Consider the following 21,970-nt stretch of genomic DNA (forward strand, 5'->3'; position numbering starts at 1 on the left):
AGTAGCCTTTTTAGATTTGCTGGTCCAAGGTATGTCAACTCCAGAAATGAACGATGCACTGCATCATCCTCATCATCATGCTAATGCATGAACTTCTGAGCCCCCGAGACCCCATAAACCCAATATATAAGACTGCTTCCCCACCTCGGTTGTGTAGTACAGTGCTCTGCACATAGAAAGGGCTCAATAAATGCCAACAATTGGTTGATTGAGCAACTCTGTGCTTCTGAAGTAGGTTGGGAGAGTTTTGATAATCTCAACACTTGTGCATGTTTTGGCCACCCCTTGCGGGGACCCTTCAAGGATCAAAGCCACAAGACATAGAGCAGGTTTTTAGTCGAAAACATCCAACTTCTTCTGGTACAAGGCTTGTGTGGTCTCAAGCCAAGGAAATCTTCAAGTGATTTTAGATGGAGTGGAGTGAAAGCTAACAGTTCCACTCAGAAGGATGTTTATTGTTGGACAGATCAAGATAGAAAGGTAGGGAATGTAGGTGGAACACAGGATTTCAAGGACTGCATCTACCAATTCTACTGCACTGTACTCTCCAACTGCTTAGTAGAGTGCTGTGCACACAGTTAAGCACTACCATTGATCAACTTTCGGATTCATTGCCAGGGCACTGATCTGAGGTGCTTGCCATATAGGGCAGCAAGATGCAACAGGCGTCTCCTGGTGGAGTGAAGTCCAAGGCTCTTGGCAGAAGGAAAGATCCAGGAGATCCTCAAAAATCTCCAGTGGCTACCAATCAATCTGCGCATCAGGCAGAAACTCCTCACCCTGGACTTCAAGGCTGTCCATCACCTCGCCCCCTCCTACTTCACCTCCCTTCTCTCCTTCTCCAGCCCAGCCTGCACCCTCTGCTCCTCTGCCGCTAATCTCCTCACCGTACCTCGTTCTCGCCTGTCCCGCCATCGACCCCCGGCCCACGTCATCCCCGGGGCCTGGAATGCCCTCCCTCTGCCCATCCGCCAAGCTGGCTCTCTTCCTCCCTTCAAGGCCCTGCTGAGAGCTCACCTCCTCCAGGAGGCCTACCCAGACTGAGCCCCTTCCTTCCTCTCCCCCTCGCCCCCCTCTCCATCCCCTCCATCTTACCTCCTTCCCTTCCCCACAGCACTTGTATATATGTATGTATTCATATGTATATGTATATGTATACATATTTATTACTCTATTTATTTATTTATTTTACCTGTACATATCTATTCTATTTATTTTATTTTGGTAGTATGTTTGGTTTTGTTCTTTGTCTCCCCCTTTTAGACTGTGAGCCCACTGTTGGGTAGGGACTGTCTCTATATGTTGTCAATCTGTACTTCCCAAGCGCTTAGTACAGTGCTCTGCACACAGTAAGCGCTCAATAAATACGATTGATTGATTGATTGATTGAGGAGCAATGCTATTTTCGGCTTTGGCTCTGAAAGACATCTTGCCAGCCCATTACATTCTTTCTTTTTTGCCATCGCAATTAGAAAAGGGGGTAGATCAGCCGAACAGTATTGACTGAGCAATTACTGTGTGCAGAGCATTGTACTAAGCTCTTGGAAGAGTGCAATATAACAGGCATGTTCCCTGTGCATTTTAATATTCATTCATTCAATCGTATTTATTGAGCGCTTACTGTGTGCAGAGCCCTGTACTAAGCTCTTGGGAGAGTACAATACAACAATATAACAGATATGTTCCCTGTGCATTTTAATATTCATTCATTCAATCGTATTTATTAGCGCTTACTGTGTGCACAGCACTGTACTAAGTGCTTGGGAAGTACAAGTCGGCAACATACAGAGACGGTCCCTACCCAACAACGGGCTATGAAGGCAATTTTTTCAAACGAACACTTCACACAAGTTTTTAGAGGATTCCAAACCTCCATGAAACATTATCTGAAAGATCTAATTTTTTTTTTACGGTATTGGTTAAGCGCTCAGTATGTGCCAGGCACTATACTAAGCACTGGGGTTGATACAGTCCTTGTCCCACATGGAGCTCAAAGTATTAATTCCCAGATGAGGTAACTGAGGCACAGAAAAGTTAAGTGACTTGCTCGAGGTCAAGCAGCCGACATGTGGCAATCAATCAATCAATCAATCAATCGTATTTATTGAGCGCTTACTATGTGCAGAGCACTGTACTAAGCGCTTGGGAAGTACAAATTGGCATCACATAGAGACAGTCCCTACCCAACAGTGGGCTCACAGTCTAAAAGGGGGAGAGTGGCAGAGCTGACCCAGGTTCTTCTGACTCCCAAGCCCATGCTCTAACCCCTAGGCCAGGCTGCTTTGGAGTTACAGTATCAAATAGTAATAATAATGATGGTATTTGTTAAGCGCTTACTATAAATAAAAAATAAATAAAAATAGCATTTATTAAGCACTTACTATGTGCAAAGCACTGTTCTAAGCGCTGGGGAGGTTACAAGGTGATCAGGTTGTCCCACGTAGGGCTCACAGTCATTTTACAGATGAGGTAACTGAGGCCCAGAGAAGTTGCGTGACTTGCCCAAAGTCACACAGCTGACAAGTGGTGGAGCCGGGATTTGAACCCATGACCTCTGACTCCAAAGCCCGGGCTCTTTCCACTGAGCCACTCTGCTTTTCTATGTGCCAGGCACTGGGGTGGATACAAGGTAATCAGGTTGGGCACAGACCCTGTCTCACATGGAGCTCACAGTCTTAATCCCTATTTTATAGATGAGGTAACTGAGGCCCAGAGAGGTAAAGTGACTTGCCCAAGGTCACACAGCAGACAACTGGCGAAGCTGGGATTAGAACCCATGACCTTCTGATTCCCAGGCACGTGCTCTATCCACTACGTGACACTGCTTTTCTAACAATACATTTTAATGGAGCGTCTTCTCTGTGCAGAGCACTGGACCAAGTGCTTGGGAGGGTATAGTGGTTAGCACATATGACATCTGTCCTCAGGAAGCTTAATTTCACCCTCCCCAGTTAGCCTAAATGGCCGTTTGAATATGCATGTGACACAGTCAAGAAGGAAAGTGGTCCTTTATAGTAACAAAGTAATAATGACAACTGTGGTATTTGTTATGCACTTACTCTGTGCCAAACTCTGTACTAAGAACTGGGGTAGATACAAGGTAATCAGATCAGACACAGCACTTGTCCCATATGGGGCTCACATGCCAAAGGAGGTAGAAAACATGTACTGAATCCCTATTCTACAGATGAGGAAACTGAACACACAGAAGTGAAGTGTCTTGCTCAAAGTCATACAGCAGACAAGTGACTGCTACATTGTGAGCTCATTGTGGGAAGGGATTGTCACTGTTTATTGCTGTACTGTACTTTCCACAGCGCTTAGTACAGTGTTTTGCACACAGTAAGCGCTTAATAAATATGACAATGACTGACTGAATGAATAAGAACCCTGGTCTCCTGACTTCCAGCTCTGTGCTCTTTCCATTAAGCTACACCGCTTTCCCCGCCGTCTCATCTTTAAAGATTTTAAATACACAATATTATCAAGGGAAGAAGCTCAGATGACCTACGTTTCAAGATGATTTACTGTGACAGGTCTGACGCGGTGAATGAATCAATATTCCTGAATCTGGCCAAGCTAGCAGAGGATGCCTGATATTCGGGAGGTTGCTTTGCCCAAAGCTACACTTCAGTGCTTGACTTACAAACCAGACCTCACCCAGGAGTCTAGACTTTGGGGTTCTGGTTCAAAATGAAGGGTATGATTTGAAGTCGGGTCACAAGCAGGAAGGAGGGTTTGGTGGAGGATTCATTCTCATTTTCTCATATTCTTTCCTTCTCTCTCTCTCTGCCTCTCTCTTTCTCTGTCTCTCTCTCTCTCTCTCACACACACACACACACACACACACACACACACAGTTATTCTAGGGGTGAATCAGGCAATCGTTCATAAGAGACAAATTGGTCCTCACTGTAATAAAAAATCCCAGCAGTTTGGCTTGAGGTAGGGGGCAAGCAAGATGCTTATTTTTCAGAGAATGCCTGGCTTCTGCACTCCAGTGACATCTCAGCTCAGGAAGTCACGAAGTCTTCAAGTGACCCACCATTCAAGGGAGCCACATGCCCAAATAGGACAAAGATTCTTTGGTAACAAGGATGGGTCCAGGTCTGTACCATCTTGAGGCATATAATTAAGAAAATGTATTTATACAGAATATCTTGTGATTTCTATTGCTTTGTTTCTCCAGATAGAAACCATAGGTTGAAACGTCTTTGCAAAGATAACAAAATTGTCCATCGCGATAATGATGGAGGTATGACAATTTACCATTGGGATTGATGGTGAGTCTTGGTCCTGAAATTTCAGGGCTGAGAAGGTGTGCAGAAAAATCAATTCTTCTAATGACCCACATTCTCTCATTCCTGCCACTCCGGTTCCAGTTGGGGATGGATTGAAACAAGCAAATCAATCAATCAATGATATTTATTCTAGTCCCAGCTCTGCCAGTTGCTTTCTGTGTGACCGTGGGCAAGTCTCTTAAATTCTCTGTGCCTCCGTTTCATCACCTGCAAATTGGGAATTCAAGACCTATTCTCCCTCTTTCTTATACTGGGAACCCCATGTGAGGCCTTGATTACTGGCAGCGGCCTCCTCGCTGACCTCCCTGCCTCCTGTCTCTCCGCACTCCATACTTCACTCTGCCGCCAGGATCATTTTTTTCTGCAAAAACGTTAAGTCCATGTTTCCCCACTCCTCAAAAACCTCCAGTGGCCGCCCATGTGGTGTAGAGAAGCAGCATGGATACAGTGGATACAGCACGGGCCTGTGAGTCAGAAGGTCATGGGTTCTAATTCCAGCTCTTGTCTGCTGGAGAAGTCTTGACTTCTCTGGGCCTCAGTTCCCTCATCTGTAAAATGGGGATTGAGACTGTGAGCCCCACATAGGACAGGGACTGTGTCCAACCCGATTTGCTTGTATCAACCCCAGTGCTTAGTAAGGTGCCTGGCACACAGTAAGTGCTAAACAAATACCTAAATTATTATTATTGTTATTATTATTAAGTGCTGCACTTCGTGCAGAGCACTATAACTAAGCACTTGGGAGAGTACAATATAACAGAGTTGGCAAACCCTGTACTGTACTAAGTACAGTACAACAGGGATAAGTGGCCAGGGGTGCAGGATGTTGAAGGGCCCTCAAATGTGTATCTCTGTAATTTTATTTATTTATACTATCATTATTATGCCATTTGTTAAGTGCTTACTATGTGCCAAGCACTGTTCTAAGTGCTTGGGTAGATACAAGGTAATCAGGTTGTCCCATGTGGGTCTCTCAGTCAATCTCCATTGAACAGATGAGGTAACTGAGGCACAAGAAGTGGCTTACCCAAGGTCACACAGCCAACTAGTGATGGAACAAGGTTTCAAACCCACATCTTCTGACTCCCAAGCCCATGCTGTTTCCACTAAGCCACGCTGCTTCTTGATGTCTCCCTCCCTCCCCCAGACTGTGTGCTTGTTGTGGGCAGGGATTTCCATACTGTACTTTCCCAAGCACTTAGTACAGTGCTCTGCACACAGTAAGTGCTCAATAGATACGATTGAAAATGTTTTCTTACAGACAGAATCCATTTTCAGTCAATCGTATCTATTGAGCACTTTGTGCAGTAAGCACTTGAGAGAGTAGTGGCTCAGCAGCAAGAGCCCGGGCTTGGGAGTCAGAGGTCATGGATTCTACTCCCACCTCCCCCACATGTCTGCTGTGTGACCTTGGGCAAGTCACTTAACTTCTCTGAGCCTCAGTTACCTCATCTGTAAAATGGGGATTAAGACTGTGAGCCCCACGTGGGACAACCTGATCACCTTGAATCCCCCCCAGCGCTTAAAACAGTGCTTTGCACATAGTAAGCGCTTAACAAATACCATCATTATTAATGGAGTTGGTAAACAGGTTCCCTGCTTACAACAATTTTTGTCTGAAGGTTGAAAATGTGTTCCCATCTAGATGTTGTGGGTGTGTTGTGACTGGGATTAATAAGCAGGGTTACAAACCCCCTACCCTGTTCCTACACTCAGTGCATGTGCGTGCGCGCGCACACACACACACACACACACACACGCCACCCCCCGGCCCTTTTTTTTAAAATGGTATCTATTAAAAGCTTACTATGTGCCAGGGCCCCCATCTCAGGGTTGCACCTGGAATTTTATTGGAAACTTTCCAGTACTCCACCAGTCTTGACTAACTACAGGAGAAAGAGTCAAACAGAGGCATATCCATTCCAGTCCTACCTTGGCCAGTGGCTAGAGTGGAAGGCAATCTGCTACAAGTCAAAACTTCCCAGTCCTGGGCAGAGACTCAAATTTACTGCACAGAAGGAGGCAACCACTTCTGGATTTTTACCAAGAAAATTCTATGACTCCCCTACCAGAACAGTTGCAGACAGAGGTGAGGCGTTCTGGAGAGATGTGTCCATGCATCGCCATGCGTCACAGACGACTCTACAGCATATGGCAAGAATGTGCCAGGCAAGGTACCCAGCACTGGGGTAGAGACAAGCTAATCAGGTTGGACAAGATCACTGTCCTATATGGGGCTCACAGTCTTAATCCTCATTTTACAGTTGAAGGAACTGAGGCCCAGAGAAGTGAGGTGATTTGCCCAAGGTCACACAGCAGACAAGTGGTGGAACTGGGATTAATAATACTACTACTAATAATAATGATGGCATTTATTAAGTGCTTACTATGTGCAAAGCACTGTTCTAAGCACTGGGGAGGTTAAAAGGTTGCCCCTCGGGGGGCTCACAGTCTTAATCCCCATTTTACAGATAACTGAGGCCCAGAGAAGTTAAGTGACTTGCCCGAAGTCACACAGCTGACAATTGGCGGAGCCAGAGTTTGAACTCGTGATCTCTGACTCCAAAGCCCGTGCTCTTTCCACTGAGCCTTGAAACCCAGGTCCTTCCAACTCCCAGGCCCGTGCTCTAGACACTAGGCCACGTGACGTCAACTGAGGCATCATCTAGACTGTGAGCTCGTTGTTGGGTAGGGACCGTCTCCATATGTTGCCAACTTGTACTTCCCAAGCGCTTAGTACAGTGCTCTGCACACAGTAAGCGCTCAATAAATACGATTGAATGAATGAACGGAACTGGCCAGCTGTAGCAGAATTGGGTAAGATCTTTCTGTGGTTGCTGCCATCGTGACTCAACGGGCTGAACGGGTAGGTTGTTTCCTCCTCTGCGTCGGCTGTCCACAGTGGTGGCTGGGATAGAAGCAGCGTGGCTTAGTGGAAAGAGCACGGGCTTGGGAGTCAGGGATTGTGGGTTCCAATCCTGGCTCTGCCACTTGTCAGCTGTGTGACTTTGGGCAAGTCACTTAACTTCTCTGTGCCTCAGTTATCTCATCTGTAAAAAGGGGATTAAGACTGTGAGCCCCACATGGGACAACCTCATTACCCTGTATCTACCCCAGTGCTTAAAATAGTGCTTGGCACATAGTAAGTGCTTAAGAAATACCATCATTATTATAGAAGAAGAGACCTCGGGGTGGTTGACTCTTCTTTTCCTGCCACTCTGCTCCAGAGTCTGGAGGAGCAGGGAGCCGGCAAGTTTAGACAGTTGGAAGAACTGGGATACCAGGAGGTTACCTCTATCCATCACTCAATCAGTGACCTTACTGTGTGCAGAGCACTGTACTAAGCGCTTGGGAGAATACAATACAATAGAGTTGGTAGACATGATCCAGCTGCTCCTGGTAAGACACGATCCAAGGAGCTTAAAGACTAGATAACAGAACGATGTCTTGGAATACAGCAAAGCCATGAACCAAGGCAACTGTAAGCAGGGAATGTATCTACCAACTCTGCTACAATGAACCCTTCCAAGTGCTTAGTACAATGCCCTGCACGTAGTAAGCACTCAATAAATATCATTCGATCAAACAATCATAATGATTGAGCACTTACTCTGTGCAGAGCACCGTATTAAGTGCTTGGGAAAGTACAATACAACAGAGTCGGTGGACACATTCCCTGCCCACAATGAGCTTACAGGCTAGAGTGGGAGACCGGCATTAATATAAATGATGAATATTCATTCATTCATTCAATTGTATTTATTGAGCGCTTACTGTGTGCAGAGCACTGTATTAAGCGCTTGGGAAGTACAAGTTGGCAACATATAGAGACGGTTCCTACCCAACAGCGGGCTCACAGTCTAGAAGCAGGCTCACAGGCTAGAAATATGTACAGAAGTGCTAAATGTACACGTGTTGTGTATATAAGGTTCCGCTTCAAAAGACTTTCTGCTGAAAATCTCAAAACACTTTCCAAATTCATAAATTGCATCTACCTAGGCCAAGTGAAGAGGAGAGATGAGTCAACTTTCTGGGCAGTTTAGGTCAAAGAAGAAAATGAAGGGAATTTTAGGCTTGAATTCCTGAGATGATGGGAGTTGGGCTTAATTTGCAAAGCAACTGAAAAATCATTTTCAGAGTGTTCAGAGAATTACATTATTAGTGAAAAGGAGTTGGTTAGCATGGTGCTACGTACTCAGATGGCACTCAATAATAATTGAGAAACACTATGGCCTATTAGACTGTAAACTCCTTATGGTTAAGGGACCTGTCTTGTCCTTCTATTGCACTTTCACAGTGCATTGCACTTTGTGATTGCTCAAAAAATACCACAAATACAGTGAGCACCACCACTATTTCTGCTATTACATGCCCGGGGAAATTGTAGGCAGTGTTCAGAGCAATTTGCCACCACCCAGAAAGTTAGGAAGCTTGCAATCCGTCTATCAGTGCTATTTACGAATAGGAATTAAGCCTGTGAGCCCCATGTGGGACAGGGACTTTGTACAACTTGATTAGCTTGTATCTATCCCAGTGCTTAGAAGAGTACTTAACACATAAGGAGCGCTTAACAGATAGCAGCATCATTATTATTATTATAACCTAGCCTAGCTCCTGCTAGTGAATAGCTAAATCATCTGTGTCTTTCCTTCAGGATCTCCGAGTGGAGCATCATAAAATGAGATGAGGCTAAAAAGGAAGGTTTTAGAGGTTTTAAAAGAAGTGTTTTGAGGTTTTAGAGAAGCAGCGTGGCCCAGTTGAAAGAGCCCGGGCTTGGGATTCAGAGGTCATGGGTTCTAATCCCAGCTCCGCCACTTGTCAGCTGTGTGACTTTAGGCAAGTCACTTAATCAAAAGTGTGAGCCCCATGTGGGACAACCTGATTACCTTGTATCCCCCCAGCGCTTAGAACAGTGCTTGGCACATAGTAAGCACTTAACAAATGCTATCTTCATTATTATTATTATTATTAAGGTTACAGGGAAGAAGCATGGCCTAGTGGATAGAGTCTAGGCCTGGGAGTCAGAGGATCTGGGTTCTAATCCCAGCTCTGCTACTTGTCTGCTGCATTTGACCTCAGGCAATTCACTTAACTTCTCTTTGCCTCAGTTATCTCATCTGTCAAACGGGGATTAAGCCTGTGAAATTAATGTTGGAAATGCACCGCATCAACCTGATTAGCTTGTATCTACCCCAGTTTACTACAGTGCATGACACATAATAGGAGCTTAACAAATGCTGTTTTTTTTTAATAAGATAATCCAAGGCCAAACCAAGCACTCCCTGATTTACTCCACTCTTGTGGTAAGAGTTTAAATACCACAAAACAGTGCTCAATAAATACAACTGAATGATTAATAATGAGCATGAAAATTCCAGCAAGACCCAAAGTGCAGAGAGCTAGCTATGTTGTGGCTGATCAAGGGATGTAGTAATAGTATATAGTAAGTATTATTGTGTGCAGAGCACTGTGCTCAGCTCTGGAAAGACTTTCCTCAACCTACTGCAAAGAAAATGGAAGAGGAAGCCAATTTCCCCTCCCAGGCCAGAGTCTGGTCATTTTCAATATTATACGGAAATATATTAAAGTTGAATTTGAAACCAACCCCTCTCTTCCCCACTCCTTAAGAAACTGCAGTGGTTGCCCATCCACCTCTGGATCAAACAGAAACTCCTTATCATCAGCTTTAGAACCCTCAATCACCTTGCCCCCTCCTACCTCATCCCGCATACTTCACTCCTCTGATGCCAACCCACTCACTGTACCTCCATCTCGTCTATCTCGTTGCCGACTCTTCGCCCCATTCTGCCTCTGGCCTGGAATGTCCCCCCTCTTCATATCCAACAGACGATTACGCTCCCCACCTTCAAAACCTTACAGAGGGTGCATCTCCTCCAAGAGGCCTTCCCTGACTAAGCCCTCATTTCTTCTTTTCCAACTCCCTTCTGCGTTGCCCTGACATGCTCCCTTTATTCATCCCCCTTCCCGGCCCCACAGCATTTATGTAACGTATCTGTAATGTACTAATTCATTCATTCAATCATATTTACTGAGCATTTACTGTGTGCAGAGCACTGAACTAAGCACTATAATAATAATTCTGGTATTTGTTAAGCGCTTATTAATGTGCCAGGCATCTAGGTATGTCTCCTCGTCTAGACTGTAAAGCTCATTTTGGGCAGGGAATGTATCTGTTATAATGTGGTGCTGTACTCTCCCAAGGACTCAGTACAGTGCTCTGCACCAAGTGCTCAATAAATACCGCTGATGATGATGAATGATGATTATTCCCTAGTAGGGGAAAGCAACAGAGTGCAAAGGTATGTATATATCTGTGTGTGTGTGTGTGTGTGTGTGTGTGTGTGTGTGTGTGTGTGTGTGTGTGTGTGTGTGTGTGTGTACACATACATATGTATATATGTGTTACAGGGAGGGGCAAGAGAACCCAAGTGCTTAAGTGACACACAAGTGTTCAGGTAGAAGTTCAATTTTATATATTTGTTTATATATAATTCAATTATATTTATTTATTGAACACTTACTGTATTCAGAGCACTGTATTAAGCACTTGGGAGGGTACAATATAACAGAGTTGGCAGACACATTCCCTGCTCACAACGAGTTTAAAATATAGAGGAACTAGGCTGTTATGGGGTTGGGGAGGGAAATAGCTATACTCTCCCAAGCGTTTATTGCAATGCTCTGCATGGAGTAGCTGATCATTAGAGGTTAGTGACTGGTTAATTAAACAAGGTTAGAATTTCCTCAACTGCCCTACAAAAAGTACAAGGAAGTAAAGCTGCAAGACCAAATTCTTCCATCTTGTCTGCTTCCTTTGACAAAACACCCGGCTCTAGATTCTCTTCGATGTCATACAGAAGAACACAAAGATGAAGCAGCATGGCTTAGTGGAAAGCGCACAGGCTTGGGAGTCAGAGGTTGTGGGTTCTAATCCCGGCTCCGTCATTTATCAGATAGGTGACTTTCGGCAAGTCACTTAACCTCCCTGTGCCTCAGTTCCCTCATCTGTAAAATGGGGATTAAGATTGTGAGCCTCACGTGGGACAACCTGATTGCCTTATATCTCCCCCAATCAATCAATCGTATTTATTGAGCACTTACTGTGTGCAGAGCACTGTACTAAGCACTTGGGAACAACAAGTTGGCAACATATAGAGACAGTCCCTACCCAACCGTGGGCTCACAGTCTAAAAGGGGGAGACAGAGAACAAAACCAAACATACTAACAAAATAAAATAAATAGAATAGATATGTACAAGTAAAATAAATAGAGTAATAAATATGTACAAACATATATACATATATACAGGTGCTGTGGTGAAGGGAAGGAGGTAAGACGGGGGGATGGAGAGGGGGACAAGGGGGAGAGGAAGGAGGAGGCTCAGTGTGGGAAGGCCTCCTGGAGGAGGTGAGCACTCAGTAGGGCCTTGAAGGGAGGAAGAGAGCTAGCTTGGCGGATGGGCGGAGGGAGGGCATTCCAGGCCCGGGGATTGATGGCGGGACAGGCGAGAACGAGGCACGGTGAGGAGATTAGCGGCAGAGGAGCGGAGGGTGCGGGGTGGGCTGTAGAAGGAGAGAAGGGAGGTGAGGTAGGAGGGGGTGAGGTGATGGACAGCCTTGAAGCCGAGGGTGAGGAGTTTCTGCCTGATGCGCAGACTGATTGGTAGCCACTGGAGATTTTTGAGGAGGGGAGTAACAGGCCCAGAGTGTTTCTGGACAAAGACAATCCGGGCAGCAGCATGAAGTACGGATTGAAGTGCGGAGAGACACGAGGATGGGAGATCAGAGAGAAGTAAAAGGACGGATTGCCTTCCTCAAGGAGTGTCATATAATAATAATAATGATGGCGTTTGTTAAGTGCTTACTATGTGCCAAGCACTGTTCTAAGTGGTGGGGGAATACAAGGTGATCAGGTTGTCCCACGTGGGGCTCACAATCTAAATACCTATTTTACAGATGAGGTAACTGAGGCACCGAGAAGTGAAGTGACTCACCCAAAGTCACAAAGCTGACAAGTAGCAGAGGTGGAATTAGAACCCATGACTTCTGACTTCCAAGCCCGTGCTCTTTCCACTACACCACAAAGGCAGGGAATGTGTCTATTATATTATGTTGTATTCTCCCAAGTGCTTGGTACAGTGCTCTGCACACAGTAAGTGCTCAGTAAATGCTCGTTGATTCATTCATTCAATCGTATTTATTGACCGTTTACTGGGCACAGAGCACTATACTAAGCACTTGGGAAAGTGCAATACAGCAATAAAGACTGACAATCCCTGCCCACAACAAGCTCACAGTCTAGAGGGGGGAGACAGATATCAACATAAAAAAATAAAATTACAGATATATACATAAGTGCTGTGGGGTGGGGAGTGGGCAAGAGCAAACGAAGCAAGTCAGGGCAATGCAGAAGGGAGTGGGAGATGAGGAAAAGCAGGGCTTAGTTTGGGAAGGCCTCTTGGAGGAGATGTGCCTTCAGTAAGGCTTTGAAGTGCAGTGGGGAGAGTAATTATCTGGTGGATTTGAGGTGGGAGGGTGCTCTGCTCCGGGGGAGAGGTAGGACGAGGGGCAGGGGTGGGCGGTGAGACAGGTGAGATCAAGGCATAGTGAGAAGGTTAGCGCCACAGGAGGAAAGTGTGCGGGCTGGGTTGTGTGGGTCAGAGGTCGTGGGTTCAAATCCCGATTCTGCCAATTGTCAGCTATGTGACTTTGGACAAATCACAACTTCTCTGGGCCTCAGTTACCTCATCTGTAAAATGAGGATTAAGACCGTGAGCCCCCTTTGGGACAACCTGATCACCTTGTAACCTTCCCAGAGCTTAGAACAGTGTTTTACACATAGTAAGCACTTAATAAATGCCATTATTATTATTATTATTATTATTATTATTATTTGAGCCCACTGCCCACAGCCTCTCCAAGCCAGAGTTCTATTGGATCTCCCCTGGCTCGCCAATGTCTCCTGAAAATCCCAGCCTGAGTTTGCTTCCTTCTCCTGGACAACCCTGAAGGCAACGAGCAGGGGACTTCAGCCCTGAACTCATCTTCCCTCCCAAATCCTCTCCTCTTATTCACTTTCCCATTCCAGGTGACAACCTAGTTATCACTGTGGCAGTAGCAAGGCCTCAGACTCCGGAACAAACTAAAAGTTTGTTCCAGAGCTGTAGTGTGTCTCTGATCTCCCATCCTCGTGTCTCTCCCCACTTCAATCCATACTTCATGCTGCTGCCCGGATTGTCTTTGTCCAGAAATGCTCTGGGCATATTACTCCCCTCCTCAAAAATCTCCAGTGGCTACCAATCAATCTGCACATCAGGCAGAAACTCCTCACCCTCCGCTTCAAGGCTCTCCATCACCTCGCCCCCTCCTACCTCACCTCCCTTCTCTCCTTTTACAGCCCAGCCCGCACCCTCCGCTTCTCTGCGCTAATCTCCTCACCGTGCCTCATTCTCGCCTGTCCCTAATCTCCTCACCGTGCCTCATTCTTGCCTGTCCCTCCGTCGACCCTCAGCCCACGTCATCCCCCTGGCCTGGAATGCCCTCCCTCCCCACATCCTCCAAGCTAGCTCTCTTCCTCCCTTCAAGGCCCTACTGAGAGCTCACCTCCTCCAGAAGGCCTTCCCAGACTGAGCCCCCTCCTTCCTCTCCCCCTCGTCCCCCTCTCCATCCCCCACGTCTTACCTCCTTCCCTTCCCCACAGCACCTGTATATATGTATATATGTTTGTACATATTTATTACTCTATTTATTTACTTATTTTACTTGTACATACCTATTCTATTTATTTTATTTTGTTAATATGTTTGGTTTTGTTCTCTGTCTCCCCCTTCTAGACTGTGAGCCCACTGTTGGGTAGGGACTGTCTCTATGTGTTGCCAAATTGTACTTCCCAAGTGCTTAGTCCAGTGCTCTGCACACAGTAAGCGCTCAATAAATACAATTGATTGATTGATGTCAATGAAAGGCTGGACTCAATGTAAAATGGCAAGATGAGATCATGAACAGTGAAGTTCTGGAACGTTGTCAATGTCTTAGCATCAAAGATGTGTTCACCTTAACACTGTTAAGCTGGGTGGAAAGGGGGAGGAAACGAGGGACAGCAAGAAATGTGAACAGCTGTTGCACAGACAGCTGAAATTGGGAAACCGAAAGCAAGGGGGGGAGAGAAAGCATTGTAAGGACATTCTACGGATGGAAAACAGAGCCTCAATGATGCTGCATCACAGCTGAAAACTCTTTTTTTATTTGTTAAGCACTTACTTTGTGTCAGAAACTGTGCTAAGTGCTGGGGTAGATACAAGATAATCAGGTTGTACACAGTCCCTGTTCCACATGGGGTTCACAGTCTTAATCCCCATTTTAGAGAAGAGGGAATTGAGGGCCAGAGAAGTTAAGTGGCTTGCCCAAGATCATACAACAGACAAGTTGCGGAGCGGAGATAAGAACTCAGGTCCTTGCGACTCCCAGTCCCGGGTTCTACCCACTAGGTCATTAGGCTTCTCAACTGGGCATCAATTACAGGAGACAAGAACAGCATGGCACACTGCCACCGAGAAGGGATGCTTCATTTGGAAAGAGACAAGGAGTCAAAACAGAAAATAGTGGAAGATGCTACAAATACTGAGCACATTACAAAGAGGGACCATGTTTTTGTGTGCCCATCGTGGGTGGGACTGTATAGTCCACATGGGCCTTATCAGCCCCCCTACCCCCACATTCTCTCTCTCTCTCTCTCTCTCTCTGATGAACTTCAGCACCAGTGGTGTCTCTGAATAGGCAGCTTGGCTCTATCTTATAACAATACCACTTCCCTCCAAAGTCCTGAAGCCCGCAATCTCAGCATTACTCTTGATTTCTCCCTCTCTTTCAGTCCTTGTGTTCAGTCTATGGAAAGTCACACCCTAGCATATTTTCTTGTTTACTATCAGATGATTCATTTCACTTCAGTTGGACTCAATGCCGCAATACCCACTTTACCTAAAGACCCTACTCAAAATACTCTAGGTTTATTTTGGAAGAAAGCAGTTTTTAAAAGACTGGTTGTCCGGTGGCAACCGGTGGTAAATGGACGTCACTCTAAGACAGCCCCAGTCTCTGAGCTTGGATGTTGATGGCTGTTTGTCCCAGAAAGTCCAATCTGAGAAAAATGCTGGAAAAATTACTTGAGAAACCCTGAAGAACCCTGACTGCCAACCCCCAGCCCCCCACCCTCACCAAAGGAAGTTATCCATGGGTCTTTTAGGTCACTTGTGAACTTTTCTGCACTCCCAGCTTAACTTGGTGATCCCTCTGGGCATTCAGGCAGTCAGTGCACAATGGCAAAGCTTCCCCTTTTCTCCACCCTACTGAATGGGAGCAGGAAAGCCAATGGGAGGGGACAGGCAGTAATTAGGTCAGGGCAGGAAGATCACACATTTTCAAGAGATTCCCAAAGAAGCCCTAACTGCTTGCCCTAATCCTTGGAGGAGGAGTTAAAAGTGAACAGCTGGAGGGGGTGGTGAGGACAGAAGGAACATTTGATCAGAACAGCAGCGCTGGATTGGTCACAGTTGGGATGGAAACCCACCACCCTGATGAGAATGTGGAGACAAGAGTCCAGTGTCACTTAGAGGGCCCACAAGTGCAACCTGGGTAGAAGGGTGTGTGTGTGTGTGCACACTTGCCAATGAGAAGCAGTGTGGCGTAGTGGTAGAGCATGGGTCTGGAAGCCCAAAGGTCATGTGCTCTGATCCCAGCTCCATCACTTGTCTGCTGTGTGACCCTGGGAAAGTCACTTGACTTCTCTGGGACTCAGTTCCCTCACCTGTCAAATGGGGATTGACAATGTGAGCCCCACATGGGACAGGGACTGTGTCCAACCCGATTTGTTTATATCCACCCCAGCACTTAGTAGAGTGTCTGGCACATCGTAAACACTTAAGGAATGACACAATTATCTTCATTATTATTACTATGATGTGTGCCAGCCTGGGGAGAGAGAAACAAACAGCATAGGTCGCTTGCCTGATGGGCGGTTTTGGCTGTCAGTAGCCACTCAGGCAGGGCAACCAGGACTACTATGCCCCGAGCCCAAAAGAGCCTAAGGCCCAGAGCCTGGAGTGCAGAATCTGGAGCCCAGACCACCACCTCCTACCCTCTTACCAGATATTGAAGCCGCTGCCGCTCAGTCTCGGGTGTGAACTCTGAAGACATGGGTGTGACATCTCCCTTCCTGATGATGATGGCCCTGGAATGGACAGAAAGCAGCACCCAATTATCTTGTTTCTCCCCCAGCGTGAAACACGCAGCAAACACTTGATAGATACGACCACCATCATTAGTGTCCCGACTTGATCTTTCTTCGGCCTTGACTGAGATTTATGGGAAGGGAAAAAGTCAACTAGAGTCACCTGGCTCAGTGGGAAAGGAGTGGGAGGGAAGAAAGCTGACTCTGGATTATCCACATCCAACGACCACATAGCCCTCTTAACACTTACAGCACAGAAGATTCACCAAACAATCTGTAGGAGCTCTTTCTGGATGTGCTTGAGACTTGGTGATTTAATTATCACTCAATCAATGGGATTTAATTTAATTTAATTGTTAACACAAACAATTTGTAGGAGCTCTTTCTGGATGTGCTTGAGACTTGGTGATTTAATTATCACTCAATGGGATTTAATGGCCCAGACTGAGCCCCCTTTTTCCTCTCCTCCTCCCCATCGCCCCCACCCTACCTCTTTCCCCTCCCCACAGCACCCGTATATATGTTTGTATAGATTTACTACTCTATTTCACTTGTACATATTTAATATTCTATTTATTTTGTTAATGATGTGCCCCTAGCTTTAATTCTATTTGTTCTGTCGACTTGACACCTGTCCACATGTTTTGTTTTGTTGTCTGTCTCCCCCTTCTAGACTGTGAGCCTGTTGTTGGGTAGGGACCATCTTTGTATGTTGCCAACTTGTACTTCCCAAGCGCTTAGTACAGTGCTCTGCACACAGTAAGCGCTTAATACGATTGAATGAATGAATGAATTTACTGAGCAGTTGCTATGAACAGAGCACTGTCCTAAGGGCTTGAGAGATTACAATACAATAGTTGGTAGACATGTTACCTACCCACAAGGAGTTTAGTCTAGAGGGAGAGACAGACATTTAAAGAAATAAATTAGGGGTACGTACATAAGTGCTGTGAGGAGGGTGGGGCAAATAGCAAGTGCTTAAGAGGTGTAGATCTAAGTGCATGGATACAGAGGGAGAGGGAGTAGGGGAAAACAGGGTTTAATCAGGGAAGGCCTCTTGGAGGAGATGTGATTTTAATAAGGCTTTGAAGGTGGGGAGACAGACGGTCTATTGTAGAGGAAGTGGGAGGGAGTTCCAGGCCTTAAGGAGGCCATGGGCAAAGGGGTGGTGGTGAGATAGATAATAATAATAATAATAATGATGGTATTTGTTAAGTGCTTACTATGTGCAAAGCACTATTCTAAGCACTGGGGAGGTTACAAGGTGATCAGGTTGTCCCATGGAGGGCTGACAGTTTTAATTCCCATTTTACAGATGGGGCACAGAGAAGTTAAGTGACTTGCCCAAAGTCACATAGCTGACAGTTGGCGGAACTGGGATTTGAACCCATGACCTCTGACTCCAAAGCCTGGGCTCTTTCCACTGACCCATGCTGCTTCTCCGAGATGAGATGGAAGTACAGCGAATAAGTTAAAATTAAGGGAGGGAAGTGTGCAGGCTGGCTTATAAGTAGGAAATCAGGGAGTAAGTAAGGATCCAGTGCTTTAAAACTGATAGTGAGGTGTTTCTGATTGATGCGGAGATGGATGGGTAACCACTGGAGTTTCTTGAGGAGTGGGGAAACATGGCCTGAACGTTTCTGTAGAAAAGTGATCCGGGTAGCAGAGTGAAGTATGGACTGGAGAGGGGAGAGGCAGGAGGCAGGCAGTACACCAGGGAGGCTGATGCAGTAATCAAGATGTGATAGGATGAGTGTTTAGATCCGTGTGGTTCCAGTTTGGATGGAGAGGGAAAGATGGATTATAGTGATATCGTGAGGGCGGAAGTGGATTTGGTGACTGATTGAATGTGTGGTTTGAATGAGACAGATGAGTTGAGAATAATGCCAAGGTTACAACCTTGGGAGATAGGAGGATAGTAGTGCTTTTCTACAATAATAGAAAAGGCAGGGGGAAGGAGATGAGGCGTTCTGTTTTGGATGCATTAAGTTTGAGGTGTCAGAGGGACATCCAAGTAGACAGGTCCTGAAGGCAAGGGGGAAAGGTGAGGCCACTGAGGAGCAGAAGTTGGGGCTGGAGAGGTAGAGGGAGGGAATCATTCTTTTAGAGATTCATTCAGTCATATTTATTGAGTGCTTAATGTGAGAAAAGCACTGTACAAAGTGCTTGGGAGAGTAAAATTTAACAATAAACAAATTCCCTGCCCACAACAAGCTTAAAGTCCAGAGGGGGAGACAGACATTAATATAAATAAATAAAATACAGATATGTACCTAAGTGGTGTGGGGCTGGAAGTGGGGATGAGTAAAGGGAGCAAGTCAGGGTGATGCAGAAGGAAATGGGAGAAGAGAAAAGGAAGGCTTAGTCAGGGAAGGCCTTTTGGAAAGTTATTGAGATGGAATCTAGGCCAGCATTCAGAGGAGGCCATGCAGGCTTGCAGGACAACATCCTGCAAAATAAAGCAGAAGCTGCTCTCCTCTCACCTCCACCCATTACTCCCTGTGGGCAGGGACTGTGTCTACCAACTCTGTTGTACTGTACTCTCCCAGGTGCTTAGCACAGTGCTATGCATGCAGTAAGTGCTCAATAAAACTGATTGACAACAATTACTTTGGCTGGGTCTCAGGCCAAACATTTTTCGGTTACTGACTGTTCACATCCAACAGTGGGGCCTGGTGGAAAGAGCAAAGGACTTAGAGAAAGGAGAACCTGCTCCCACCTGATGTGTGACCTCGGGCACATTTCCTAAACCTCTCCGTGTCTCCGTTTCCTCATCTGTAAAAAGGGGATAAAATATCTACTTTTTCTTCCCCTTACACTGTGACTCTCATATGGAGCAGGGTCTGTGTCCGATCAGATTACCTTGCATCCGCCCCAGGGCTTAGAAGATAATAATAATAACAATAATGATGATGATGGCATTTGTTAAGCACTTACTATGTGCCAAGCACTGTTCTAAGTATTGCGTAGAGACAAGGTAATCAGGGCGTTCCACACTGGGCTCACAGACTTCATCCCTATTTTACAGATGAGGAAACTGAGCTCCAGAGAAGTGAAGTGACTGTCCCAAAGTCACACAACTAACAAGTGGCAGAAGCAGAATTAGAACTCATGACCTCTGACTCAGAAGCCCGAGCTCTTTCCACTAAGCTGCTTCTCCAGTAGATGCTTCAGACCGTCATCATAATCATCATCATTATCGATAACAGTGATGATGATGATAACAAAAACAGCAATGAGACTAATACAACAATATTAAATACATAAAAATAAAATGATATAATAATAATCATCATAATAATAAACAACAATTAAAAAAACACACCCATTCTTGCTGCAAACTGAAATGGCTGAATGAATTCTGGTCACCACAAATCTAGCCAATTTCATCCCAGAAAGAGGCTGAAGACCATAAACATCCTTCCAAATGACTCAGAACTAACAAGTTATTGAGAAGTTGCATGGCCTAGTGGAAAGACTATGAGTCTGGGAATCAGAGGACTTAGGTTCTAATACTAGCTCCATCACTTCTCTTTCTGTGTGACCTTAGGCAAGTCACTTGCTTCTCTGTGCCTCAGTTACCTCATTTGGAAAATTCATTCATTCATTCATTCAATCGGATTTACTGAGTGCTTACTGTGTGCAGAGCACTCGTACTAAGTGCTTGGGAAGTTAAATGGGGATTAAGACTGTGAGTTCCATGTGGGTCATGGACTGTGTCCAACTTAATTAGCTTGTCCAGTGCTTAGTACAGTGCCTGAAGCATTCATTCAATTCATTCATTCCATTGTATTTATTGAGCGCTTACTATGTGCAAAGCACTGTACCAAGTGCTTGGAAGACTACAATAAAGCAATAAATGGGCACATTCCCTGCCCACAATGAATTTACAGTCTAGAGGGGCAGACAGACATGGAGAAATAATTACAGATAGGACATAAGTGCTATGGGCTGGGAGGGAGGAGAAATAAACTTTGCACACAGTAAGCATTTAACAAACACCATTAAAAAATTCTTTCCTTTACATAATCTAATTCATTAAATCATCATCTTCACCAGATTAATTCTTCTATATTTTATTTCACCCAACACACTTTCCTTCCTTCTTCTCCCCATCGTCCCCCTCTCCATCCCCCCATCTTACCTCCTTCCCTTCCCCACAGCACCTGTATATATGTATATATGCTTGTACATATTTATTACTCTATTTATTTATTTTACTTGTACATATCTATTCTATTTATTTTATTTTGTTAGTATGCTTGGTTTTGTTCTCTGTCTCCCCCTTTTAGACTGTGAGCCCACTGTTGGGTAGGGACTGTTTCTATATGTTGCCAACTTGTACTTCCCAAGTGCTTAGTACAGTGCTCTGCACACAGTAAGCGCTCAATAAATACAATTGACTGATTGATTTCATTTGACTAGGGTATAAGTTGCTGGGAAAATTTGCATTCAATGACCAAGCAGGTGGATGAATGTGAACATATTACATTGGATCCAGGGACAGTAGGGAGGGGAGCTTTCTTTACAATGACACTCTGAGAATGAACAAATAACAGCACCTTTAAATCCTATCTCCTCTGCCTATGTGATCCTTTGCTCTCTGGATCAATTTTTGGAATGCTTTCAATCAAAAGTAGAGTAGCAGCAGTGGCAGGACTTCAAAGGGGAACGAGTACACAGGCAAGATAACAAGGCTCAGACGTGGCATCATCTGGACACCCAGACTTTCAAGCTGCTCCTTACCAGTGTGGGGCATGACTTTCACACCCTCCTGGCAAATGACTGCTTCTAGTTCACTCACACTGGGTGGTTTTTTTTTTTTTCAACTAAAATGACAGCATTAGTTGGAACCACACAGCTTTTACCACTCACCTACTGTGACGAAGTTTACAGCAGAATCTTTTGAATGTCGAATGGGAATGTTTCTGCTAACTCTGTTGTAGTGTACTCTTCTGAGTGCTTAATTCAGTGATCAGCACGTAGTAAGTGCTCAACGCATACCACTGACTGACTGAATCATTGAATGGGCAGTGAAGGGGAGTAGTTGGCATTCACCACTGAATGGGAATACTGTGAGAATGAATAATAATAATACATAATAATGGTATTTGTTAAGTGCTTACTATGTGCAGGCACTGTACTAAGTGCTCCGCTCTCTCATTCACCCCTCACATTCAAGCCGTCACCAAAACCTGCCGGTCTCAGCTCCGCAACATTGCCAAGATCCGCCCTTTCCTCTCCATCCAAACCGCTACCCTGCTCATTCAAGCTCTCATCCTATCCCGTCTGGACTACTGCACTAGCCTTCTCTCTGATCTCCCATCCTCGTGTCTCTCTCCACTTCAATCCATACTTCATGCTGCTGCCCGGATTATCTTTGTCCAGAAACGCTCTGGACATATTACTCCCCTCCTCAAAA

The 21,970-nt window shown here is 45.4% G+C and overlaps 1 protein-coding gene across 1 annotated transcript in view; it reads right to left on the reverse strand.

The window, feature by feature from the left end:
* PPM1H (protein phosphatase, Mg2+/Mn2+ dependent 1H) overlaps positions 1-21,970 on the reverse strand; it is a 285,325-nt gene that overhangs the window by 47,986 nt on the left and 215,369 nt on the right. The window contains exon 6 of the mRNA XM_038770302.1: positions 16,464-16,548. Coding sequence (XP_038626230.1) covers positions 16,464-16,548 — 85 coding nt within the window. The remainder of the gene's footprint in view (positions 1-16,463; positions 16,549-21,970) is intronic.

Source organism: Tachyglossus aculeatus, chromosome 2 (assembly GCF_015852505.1).
Source record: "Tachyglossus aculeatus isolate mTacAcu1 chromosome 2, mTacAcu1.pri, whole genome shotgun sequence".
Classification (NCBI taxonomy): Eukaryota; Metazoa; Chordata; class Mammalia; order Monotremata; family Tachyglossidae; genus Tachyglossus; species Tachyglossus aculeatus.